Source organism: Vanellus vanellus (assembly GCF_965231255.1).
Source record: "Vanellus vanellus genome assembly, chromosome: 10".
In the NCBI taxonomy this organism is placed as follows: Eukaryota; Metazoa; Chordata; class Aves; order Charadriiformes; family Charadriidae; genus Vanellus; species Vanellus vanellus.
Window position 1 is genome coordinate 19,633,695 of NC_138915.1, and position 12,151 is coordinate 19,645,845.

A 12,151-nucleotide genomic window follows, 5' to 3' on the forward strand; every position below is an offset into this window, starting at 1 on the left:
TAGCTGCCATCAATGAGAGGAATGAGAAATCACTAAGAAGTAACATTGTGGCATTACAGAATGGGTAATTACAGGTAATTTTCTTCTTTAAGAAATTAAAATGATGGCTGTGTAATTGTCAATAGCCTGGCTCACTTCAGAATGAAAATGAAAGCTTTGTGTGAAATATGTTTACAGGATTCTATGGCAATAAGCATGTAGTATGATTTTTCTGAGTCATGATGAAACATGTCTTAATTGTTAAATAGGGGACGGAGTTTCTGTGTATAATCTTAGTGGAAAAAGGACGTTTATTAATAAGGATAGTAATTTGGAGTGTTGAAATGTTTTGCTTGAACAATATGAACAATATCTAGGGAACTGGGTTTGAGGTGGGCTGGGTGTGTTGTGTATAGTGCTTTTTTTTTTTTGTCTGTCTTGTTTTAATTTTTGTTTTTTAAGACCTTTTATTTCCTTAATGATGTTTGCACTGATGTGAATGAAGTATTTCATCTGCTGTACAATATGTTGAAAGATACTACTTCTGAAAATTATTTCTTGTCAATTCTCCAACATTTCCTTCTCATCAGGAGTGATTACTATGTCCGGTAGGTGTCAACTGTCAAGTTTGATTTTTGAAATGGGTAGGGGGAAGAATAGAAATCATGACCCTGGTAAACAGAGTAGCTCATAATCGCGCATGAATAGTTGTTCTGTACCAGATGTGTTATTTGTCTTTCTGCTCAATGTTAATACTGAAAAGATCTCGTTAAATATAATAATGCTTATTTCAAAGAACCGTATTCTAACACCTTCATCTCAAAATCTCTTAACTCGTTGAGCACTTTTTCTTTTTTTTCCAAGTTTGATAGCTTCATGACTTCAGAGAACCTGAAAGTTAGTTGTTTAACAGATAATGAAAGTCACTTCCACAGTGCCTTGTAACTTGTCTTTTCAGTGTAAGCTTATCTTTTGTGTACTTCATAGTGTCTTAGTGGTGTCAATGTACCACAAACAAAATCTTTCTTTAGGAATTATTTTTTTTGTTGTATAGGGATGATAAAAACAATTGATATGCAAGATGGTAAAATTAAGAAGTAAAATATAACCTGTTAAATCTTCAATTTTTATAACTTTTTTTTTTTTAAAGTTGAAAGTTTGGAATATCATCAGTTTAGATTTGAGGGTTTTCTACTTTGAGAACTTCAATAGTATGTGAAATTGAGATGTAATACCTTGCACTGGTAAAAACTACTAACTTTGAAGACGGAATTCCCTAATCTTTGAGATTTCTGATGTGGTATAGAGATGTATATAGAGCAATTAATTTAATTATTAACTAATTTACTAAGTTATTCAGTACTGGGGCTGTTGCCAGTGATGGAATTCACTGTGGTGAGAATCTGCTAAATCATTCTTGTAGCATATCTTGAAAATACTAAAGACATTATTGACTTTATTCGTTGTTGTCTGGCAAAGGATAAATGAAAAGTGCACAATATTTTGTGGAGTCCTGAGCTAGATATCCTTCTGAGAAACTAACCACAGTGCTTCCTTAGCTAGAACACAAATAAGACTCTTAACTTGATCCTTTTACTGGCATTTGTACAACTCATATTGGGAGTTAAATTTGCCCCCTTTTTCTCCTCCATGTTGCATAAATGATTGCTCATGTTCTTGTCACCTTGTAAAATGTTTTCTTTGCTAGACCTCAATATTACAAGATAATAGAAGAATGCGTATCACAGATAGTATTGCACTGCAGTGGCATGGACCCAGATTTTAAATGTAGAGGAAGAATGGACGTGGACTTTACTCATCTTATTGGTTTGTATACTATAAGCAATTTTACCTTGTTTTACTGCAGTGCACTTTTTCCTTTGCCTGCTTCTGTCTAAACTTAAATTGACTGTGAATTTTTTCAGTTTTCTCGTAACATGCATGTAAGCTACAGGTGTTCTTGTGGAGAAGGCCAGACCAAGCTCAAAATCAGAGATTTTGTTCATCAAAATAATTCACCAAATGCTCGGTCAGATCAACCTAGTAATTCACTGTGTTTTTATCTGTTCCTCTGTGTCATGGGGTAATTATGGTTGGAAGGCACTTCAGAACTGTGGTATGTTTTACCTGACTTCTGTGTGGTATTTTATTTAAATTCTAGATGCATGTGTGGACAAAGCTAAAGTGGAAGAGAGCGAAAAGAAAGCAGCAGAATTTTCCAGAAAGGTAAGTGCTAATCATGACTCTTCAAGGTATGGAACAGAAGCCTGACAGGAGCAAGCTAGGCTTGTTTAACAGTAGAAACTTAGTGGAAAGGGGGAAATAGTGTATCTCACAGGCAGGACCTTCTTTCACATTTAATAGCTCTGTGGGTTTGGGGTTTTCCTCTGTGTGTGTGCGTGGCTCAGATTCAGCATAGTCTGAATTCCAGAGCAGATGTGTAGTTTTGGACGTACGTATTTTCAGTTGTATCTTCTGCTGTAGAAAACTGATGGGAAAAATTCCTCTTGTGGCTATTTTGTCCTGAAATACTTAGTCATAGTTAGATACCTACAGTGCAGGTATATGCTTAAAAAAACAAAACAAAACAGAACTGGGGGGAAGGTGTTCATAACTTCTTCAGATTCTAAAACAAAGCTAGCTGAAGAAACTTATTGAAAAGCAGTGTCATTCAGTGTTTGAAAAAGCATCAACTCTTTAGGCACAGAGAGACTAACATTAAAATACTGCTTTACTTCCTTAAAATGCCTGTGGATAATTTATGAAGTTATGAGGAACAGTAATTTATTTCCTTATTATTCATGTTTAGGAATCTTACCATGCATTTTTGGAACCTGTTTTCCTAACAGTTTTATACTTCTGGTCCAGTTCTCTTTTATTAGGAACTTGATAACGAAATCCTATTTTGGTCATGGGCAGTTTTCTTTTATTACTAGATACAGGAGAGGTTAGAAATTTAAAGTGATTTCCGTAGGAAGAATTGCAGCTCAGTATATTTCTTCTAAGAAAATTTTTGGGCATGTTTCTAAAGAAATTGACGCTTATCCTTTGCTTTATCACGGTTTGTGTTTGTGCTGAAAATATTTTCATATAAAATGTTTTCTCAAGTTACTTAAATTCCTGTTTCCTGGATTATGTTAATAGGTAATTTGTTAATTCCAGCTCATTGCATCCTGTCTAAGGATATGAAATGCTGAATGTACTATATTAGCTGCAATAGTACTGAAGTTCATATACCACGTTGTTGTGTATTAAAAGCATCCAAAATTGTGATTTTTTTTTTTTTTTTTTTTTTTTTTTTTTTTTTGCTAGAAGGCTAAGGAGCCTCTTTGGAGGCCAAACGGCAGTACATGTTCTTGAACGTGATGATTACAAATTTCACATGAAGGGTTGCATTAAGTAATTAGCTTTTCTCTCTTCAGTGTTAAGTGTGGACGCATTTTTAATAGAGGAGATATGGTGTCTGAGCTTTATAGAAAGCAAACTGTTGTGATGCTTCCCTGGCGGAGTTATTTATCATAATGCATTTCATTAGTGGCAGTCAACATGTTCTTCCTAGTGATAAGTTTTGTTGTCCTGTGGAAGAATGAATAACAGAAGCTTTTAAAGATGCTAATAATCACTTAAGCCTAGCAAACAGTAGCAGGATGAAAATACACAGCAAAATTCTCACAATCATGTTGTAAACTGGACTTCTGTTTTATATGGGGACATCAAGGCTAAAGGGATCACTGGCTTACTTGGATACCTCCCTTCTTAGGTTACTTTATGGATAATACTGCTGAAGCTGCACACATCTCTCTTCAGATTTAAGCTCTCTGTATGAGACGTGTGCTCCAATTTAGTTTGAGAAGTCTGCAGTGTTCTGTTTCTGGGAGAGGAAACCTGTGGAACTTACAGCTTTATGAAGTAGCTGAACCTGAGGGGTTCTGTGTCATTGACTTATTGATGGAAGACATTAAGTGGTACTAGAAGAACATGTACTGGAAATATATATATATTTTTTTTTAAAAAGTGTTAAAAGTTCATCTGTTGCTCTAGTTGTGATATTGTTTAAAGAATTTGTAAAAATATAATATCTAGTGTGGGCATAAATGGACAAACACTTCTGTATTGGTTAATCACTACAGTTTGATGAAGAGTTCACAGCTCGACAAGAGGCACAAGCAGAGCTTCAGAAACGAGAAGAGAAAATCAAAGAACTTGAAACAGAAATCAAACAGCTTCGAACCCAGGTAATAAAAATTACAGTAGGTTCCACAGTCGAGTTGATTTTTTTTTTTTAATTTTTTTTTTTAAGAATTGAAAAGAAATTGCTCTGTAGTATATTGTCTCTATGGAGTTTGAAATGTATGTTATAGTTGTATTGATTTGGTTTTAAGCCAGCATAAACTATTAAGGATAGTTAACAGAGGTAACTTTTTTCAAATAGTAGTATAGTCAACACCTGTGACAGACATTTGCTTTATTGAGGAAAAATTTTTCTCAGGCTATGAGAAGTTTGAATCCAGCCAGGCTTTTTTTTCTCCAAGTATTTATTTATGCTTTAACGCTGCAAGTTCTGTACATTTTGCAGAAAGTGTTTTGGAAGGCTTTATACTTGAATTGCAAAGGTGGACATCATGATAGCTGTGTATGCACAATATACATGCCTGTCAGCACGTGCATGCAACTGATAACGTCAGTATTTTTTTGAACTCTGGATATTGGACGTCTAAAATTAATATTACATTAGCTTTATACAGTCTCATAGGTAAAGATAACAAAAAAAAATGCAAGAACTTGTGGAAGGGGAAGGTGATACTTAGTTTCGGCAAAGCTGATTTTACTTGCATTCATTTCCTCGTAAGTTTTGCTCACAAGCACCATAACTGTATCTCCAAGTGATCTGTCCAGGATCACTTGTGAAGCAGAGAGGACAACAAATGCTGCCTGTTGAGCCTTCACAACATCTCCTGGGTTCCTTTTGTTTAATGACAATGAAATGGCTTTTAGACAGGTCTTTCACACCCTTTAGGAACCAACAGATAGTACAGTTTGATGCTTATGCCTCAGCCTGGCTTATTTCGTACTCCTTCAATGCTAGGCAAGGTCTGTCTGTTGCCTTTTTTTGCTAACGTGGATCTTTTAATGCCTATGATCTCGCTTCCTATTTGGATAATAAGAGGAAGAATAGCATGTGATGTACTGTAACCTGGTTGCCATCATCCTGCCTTCAGAATGCTGGTCTTCTGCTGGCAAGTTGTCTGTGCTGTAGCTTTCTCAGAGCACTGGCCTTCTCATGTTAATGTAAGCACGTTACATGGCATTTAACAGTTGGATTGCTGTTCATTGTCGTTGTGTTCTTTGCTAGCAATACAAGTCATTGTGGTAACCTGTGGTGTCTTAGGATTTCTTATTCTGTTTTCACACTAGAACCATAGAATCATTGAATGGTTTAGGTTGGAAAGGACCTTGAAGATCATCAAGTTCCAACCCCCCTGCCACAGGCAGGGACACCTCTCACTAGACCAGGCTGCCCAAGGCCACGTCCAGCCTGGCCTTGAGCACCTCCAGGGATGGGGCCTCAACAACCTCTCTGGGCAACCTGTTCCAGTGCCTTACCACCCTCAAAGTGAAAAACTTCTTCCTAATGTTCAATCTGAACCTGCCCTCTTCCAGTTTAAAGCCATTCCCCCTCATCCTATCGCTACATGCCCTAGTAAAGAGTCCTTCCCCAGCTCTCCTGTACGCCCCCTTTAGGGACTGGAAGGCCACAATAAGATCTCCCCGGACCCTTCTCTTCTCCAGGCTGGACAGCCCCAATTCATTCAGCCTCTCCTCATAGGAGAGGTGCTCCAGCCCTTGGATCATTCTCGTGTCTCTCCTCTGGACCCACTCCAGCAGGTCCATGTCCTTCTTCTCTGGGGACTCCAGAGCTGGATGCAGTACTCCAGGTGGGGTCTCACGAGAGTGGAGTAGAGGGGCAGAATCACTTCCTTTGACCTGCTGGCCACACTTCTTTTGATGCAGCCCAGGATACGGTTGGCCTTCTGGGCCGCAATCGCACATTGCTGGCTCATGTTGAGCTTCTCGTCAATCAGCACCCCCGGGTCCTTCTCCTCAGGGCTGCTCTCCAGCCATTCCCCGCGAAGCCTGTATTTGTGCTTGGGATTGCCCTGACCCACATGTAAGACCTTGCACTTGGCCTTGTTGAACTGCATGAGGCTGGCTTGGACCCACCTCTCCAGCCTGGTACGGGTCCCTCTGGATGGCACCTCTCCCCTCCAGCGTGTCTACCTCACCAAACAGCTTGGTATCATTGGCAAACTTTCTGAGGGAACACTCGACCCCGCTGTCCATGTTGCTGACAAAGATGTTGAACAGTACAGGTCCCAGTACCGACCCCTGAGAAACGCCACTCGTCACTGCTCTCCACTTGGACATCGAGCTGTTGACTGCAACTCTTCGAGTGTGACCGTCCAGCCAGTTCTTTATCCACCGAGTGGTCCATTTGTCAAATCCACGTCTCTTCAATTTAGAGACCAGGATATCGTGTGGGACGGTGTCAAACGCTTTGCACAAGTCTGGGTAGATGATGTCAGTTGATCTTCCCTTGTCCACTGCCGCTATAACCCCTTTGTAGAAGGCCACCAAATTTGTCAGGCATGACTTGCCCTTGGTGAAGCCATGTTGTCTGCCACCAGTCACCTCCTTGTTTTCTATGTGCCTCAGCAGAGTTTCCAGGAAGATCTGCCCCATGATCTTGCCAGGCACAGAGGTGAGACTGACTGGCCTGTAGTTCCCTGGTCCTCCTTGTTTTCCTTTTTGAAAATAGGGGTTATATTTCCCCTTTTCCAGTTGGCAGGAACCTCGCCAGACCGCCACTACTTCTCAAATATGGTGGCTAGTGGCTTAGCGACCTCATCTGCCAGTTCCCTCAGGACCTGCAGATGCACCTCTTAGCAATTTTAAAGTTTGTTACAAATATCTGCAAGACAATGTCACACTGAAATTTGACAGTCTGTTTTAATGAGTTCTCCACCAATTCTTGCATTATAATTTGTGTAGTAGTTTGTGGGCCAAGGAAACACATGCCTTGGGCAAAGCATGTATTTTTAGTCTAAATAATTATTAATCCTGTTATATTGATTCTATCGCAGTTCAGATTATGCAGGCATTACAGCTCATTCACAATAATGGTGCAATTAAGTCATACACATTAACTTTCCAGTATCTATGCCTTTTTTCTCTAGCATTATGCACCCCATAAAATATATCACGGCACTTATTTTTAGATGCACTTGGATTTTTCTAAGCTTGATTTTTTTTTTTTTTTTTAACATGCTCTTGCTTCCTTTAAACTAGAAACAATAAATAATTGTGTAGGGAAATAGTATGCAAATTAGATTAAATGAGCAGCCTATATTATGTAATAATTTTGTAATAAAAAAATAGTAGAGGAAATAGAGTATGAGCTCATATGGCAGTTTGTGCATAGTTTGTGGTGCTACTTTTTAACAGATAGTCTTGAACAACCGAAATCTGTGAGGAATTCGTACTGGGCTAGGATCATGTTATCGCTACAAAAACCTCTCTGATGGTTTAACATGCTGTTGTTTCTCTTCGTTGTTCCTGTTACAACTTATTAGAATTGACATTGCAATTGCTCTTCCTTCCTATCATTGTAGAAACAACTGCAGACAGATTTGTTTTTTTAATTCCCCCCCCCAACCAAGATGTCAGGATAGCTATGAACTGTGGTCCCATAACCTCTTACACTGCAATAGCTACTTGAGTAGCAAATTTTCCACCAGCAGATGAGTGTTGTTAAAATGCAGCATGGTTATTGCCATCTCTGATGTCCCAGCTTGCCTGGGTATCCTAAGTGGGATGTTTTGTGCATTGGTAAAAAATAAAATGCTGTTCTGTTCACTTAAATGTTACTGCTACTATTAAATTTTCTTTAAAATGGAAACAACTTGTTTTTATAAAAATGCTAGGTTGTTCAGTTTACTTCGCAGTTTTATGGAACGTGGTATAATCCGTTGTTATTGCTTCTCATTTAAATAGGACAATAGTTGCATTTCTCACTTTATTGCGGTACAGTTGACTACAAGGCATCCTAGTTGGTTCAACTTCATATTAAAGTTCCTCTTGCCCCCAGTGAAAAGAATTCCCCTCTTATATTTCAGGGTCCAGGCCTGACAGGTCAACTGACGGAAGTAGCACCACTACCTTCAACCCTACCAAGTGAGAATGTGCCACAATCTCCAGTGCCTCCACTACCTGGTGGAGCAATACCCCCTCCTCCACCACCGCCTCCGCTGCCTGGTGGAGCAGCAGCAATACCTCCGCCGCCTCCGCTGCCTGGTGGAGCAGCAGCAATACCTCCGCCGCCTCCGCTGCCTGGAGCAGCACTGCCACCTCCACCGCCTCCGCTGCCTGGAGCAGCACTGCCACCTCCACCGCCTCCGCTGCCTGGAGCAGCACTGCCACCTCCACCGCCTCCGCTGCCTGGAGCAGCACTGCCACCTCCGCCGCCTCCGCTGCCTGGAGCAGCACCGCCGCCTCCGCCGCCTCCGCTGCCTGGTGGAGCAGCAGCAATACCTCCACCGCCTCCGCTGCCTGGAGCAGCACCACCACCTCCACCGCCTCCACTACCTGGGGGAGCAGCACCACCACCTCCACCTCCTCCACTACCTGGGGGAGCAGCACCACCACCTCCACCACCGCTTTTTGGTGGGCCTCCAATGCCACCACCTCTTGGAGGCGCTCTTTTTGCTCCCTTTCCGGTGATACCAGCGTTGCCACATGGGATGAAGGAGAAGAAAAAGTACAAGTTGGAAGTTGCAATGAAGAGAATCAACTGGTCAAAGGTATTACAATGTTTGTTTTTATTCCTATTGATTAAAAAGTAGCTTTTCAGGAAGAAGGAGTGCTAGGGTTTACATTGGATTGTTAATAGTACTCATGAAATTTGGGGGATTAATTCCGTTCTTTATCCAAAACATTTTTGATAAAGTGATTGTGATTCAGTTGTTACTGGTTTTTAAAGACACCTTATGCTATGGGGTAAGCACCAAGTGTTTAATTCTGCCAAGAGCCTGTAACGCCCCATATTCTGGGGATACCCGTAGCTAACAGCTCTCAGAATTTTGGCTGATTTTGTGTAGAGTTAAGTTCTACCTATTATCAGCTGTAATTGATATTTGACTTGCCAAGTGAGCACTTCAAAGGTAAGATGTCTTGTTTAAAGCAAGTTTAAGTTATAAACATTTTAATTGTTTGATAAATCATGTTACTACTTTTTTCAGCAAAAAGTTGATAGTTAAAGGATTGCTGGGTTTTAGGATAGGGAAAATGAATCTTGGAGTAGACAACTGGATGGAAAACTGTTAGGAAGACTGCCATTTAGCAACTCAGACAATCTGGCAGTTGACAGAAAGAAGGGTCTGGAGTCAAGGGTTAACTACAGCTGTTTCCTTAATTGAAGTAGCTGTGCCTGAGTAATGAGAAAAGATGTTTAGGAATGAGTATTAAGAGGTTTTACTTGAGTATCTAGGTACAAAATGCAGTAAAAATTGCTACAAATAGGTACATGGAATTTTGGAAGACAACGCAAAGCAGAACTCTTTAGTTTTGTCTTCTTTGGCTATGGAAGCCATAAATTATGTGTCTTATATTTTATTTTCCCTTGATTTTTTGAGGACAGGTTGAAAGGGGATCAGGCTTTCAGAGACTGTAGTTTTAGCATTGATATCATCTTGACAGAACAGTGCATGATTGCTTTGGTTATGCCTTCTATGAATTTCTTTTAAAAATGAAGTATGAGTGAAACCACTATGGTGGCAATTCATTGGGCTATGTAGTTTCATTTTAAAAGCCTTGCATGAAACTTAAATTTGACTAGCTTGAAGAGTGGGAAGGCATTTACCTTCTAATTTTTCTAATTAAAATAAATAACTCTATACTTGTCGTGATAGTAAGTATAAAGACTTCAACTACTGAAATTTTCTGTTTAAGGACAGATGTCTTGACATGAGGTTAAAAATTATTTTAAGATCAGTCCTCTGAATAATTATAGTAATTTACCATAAATTAAACATCTAATTAAGAAATGAAGCCAATTATTTTGTGCCCATATTTCTTTTTTTCTTGTGATATGCTCTGGAAGTTTGAAAGGAAATTTGACTTTCATTGCTTTACCTGCCTGTCAATGATAGTTGTACTACAAAAGAGACTTTAATAGTGTTTTTCTTTCTCTGAGAAAGATGGGTGTTTACCCTGGTAAGACAGTTGTAAAACTTATCAGAAGGTTCTAAAGGCACTGGTGTTAAACATCAATTTTTATTATAAGCACTGAAGAAATTTTTACTAAAGTGAGCTTTTAGCTATCTGGTTTTGTGTAAAATTATTACTGCATTTGATTTAGCAGTATGTGATTTAATGTTAAACTTGAGTTAAAGTCATGGCTCTATTAGAGTTTTGAAGTTGATGTTCCTCCCCCCCTCCTTTGCTTCACAAATGTGGTTGATACTGTATACTATAATGAGTTTTTAAATGAGATTCGTGTTGGCAGAACTTTAATGTTTGACAGATGAATATCCCAGGAAGCTAACTTAGTTCTAATACAACAGTCTTTTAAAGAAAGTCTTTGGGTTACACGTTGCTGAGCGAGAGATTTCTTTCCATGAGAGCTTTCGGACGATGTGTGCTAAGCTCAGTGGATTTATGTAACGACAACAGGAGATGGCAGTGGGTAATTGCTGTGTTTTCTTTCCGTTTTGGCCCTGTCACGAGGGCAGGTCTGAGAGGATACCTGTGACTCTTCTGAGGTATGTGGAGTATGTTTGGTGGGTGAATACTCACTGAATTTCATAGCTCTTCAGAGAGTTGCTTGTAGTGTTGGTCTCTATCAAAGCAGAGTGAAAAGCTGTGATGACCCAAATGAAAAGACAGGGCACTGTTCTGTTAGGTGCAGTGAACACAAATTTGGGCTTTGCATCAAGTTGCATACATACATCCAAACCATTAGGAATAGTTTTAAAGCAGTTTTTCAAACGTAGATAGCAGCATGCTCTTTCATGTAGAAACCTTCTAAGTTTGTTATGTCTAATGTAGTTATAAGTTCAGAGGATGCTGGTATCTGTGCTATAATGGTACTTGCAGGTAATTAATCTGAGATGTTTATTGGTCATTTCAAATTAGTAATGTGCTAGGGCAGGCTTATGGCCGCTGGGAGGAGCTGTGGGACTGCTCAAGTGAAAGGTTTGGGCACCATGAACTTCCAATGAATGTGAGCTTTTGCACAGTCTTAATGTGGTTATGTTTAATCAAACTTTGTGTTTTAAAACATCTTTAAATATAAACATTGTGCTTGCAGTTTACTGCTTAAGTAAATCTCTGATTGCTCTTACACGTTAGTTTGCAAGTTAGTAATTATTACTTGCCTCTCAATATAATTGGTCACTTTGCGACAAGAGAATTTATGCAAGTATCCAGGTGTGTGTTTGCATATGTGTTGCTTTAAAGTCCCTTTTTGATCAGTATAGCCAGTGTTCCTTCCATATAAAGGAAGTAAATTTGGGGTACTAGATAACTGCAGTTATCTTCAAGACTAATCCATCACATCTTAAAGGTAGTTTGTGATTGGCAGTTTTTTAGTGGTATAAAATACGATAGATGTATTGAGGTTTGCTGTAGGAAAAAATAGATCACCAAATCAAGACAAATCAAAGGAGGACCTTTATATATTGCATGCTATCTGGTTTGAGTTCTAGCTTGGACTTCAGTGTAGTTTGACGGGATACCTGCTACTTACTTGTTGAGGTACTACATCTTTGTACTACCAGCTAGTGTCTGGCACTTTCCTTCAAAACTGTGTTCTATCTCAATAGTGTGTTGGTACCAAGAACTTAGTAAAATCAATTGTTGATGAAAGTAAGCTGTTAAGTGGCTACAGATAGTCATTGCTGACCATAAGTTGCAATTTAACATTGAACAACTGTTTATAACTTTTCAATTGAAATAGTGCAGGGTTTTTTCAGGACGTTTCACAGCTGGTAAAACCTTTGGGAAATTCATATAGATGTGGAATACATCTTTCTGTGAAGTTGGGTGTTATCATGTTGTCCTGGATGGAGCTGGATGACATGGGGTGCTAGATGTTTCTCCTGGCTGAAGATGTGAT

The 12,151-nt window shown here is 39.3% G+C and overlaps 1 protein-coding gene across 1 annotated transcript in view; it reads left to right on the plus strand.

Annotated features, from left to right (window-relative positions):
- DIAPH2 (diaphanous related formin 2) overlaps window positions 1–12,151 on the plus strand; it is a 260,049-nt gene that overhangs the window by 43,436 nt on the left and 204,462 nt on the right. The window contains exons 13-17 of the mRNA XM_082488260.1: window positions 471–587; window positions 1,688–1,806; window positions 2,141–2,205; window positions 4,110–4,214; window positions 8,154–8,837. Coding sequence (XP_082344386.1) covers window positions 471–587; window positions 1,688–1,806; window positions 2,141–2,205; window positions 4,110–4,214; window positions 8,154–8,837 — 1,090 coding nt within the window. The remainder of the gene's footprint in view (window positions 1–470; window positions 588–1,687; window positions 1,807–2,140; window positions 2,206–4,109; window positions 4,215–8,153; window positions 8,838–12,151) is intronic.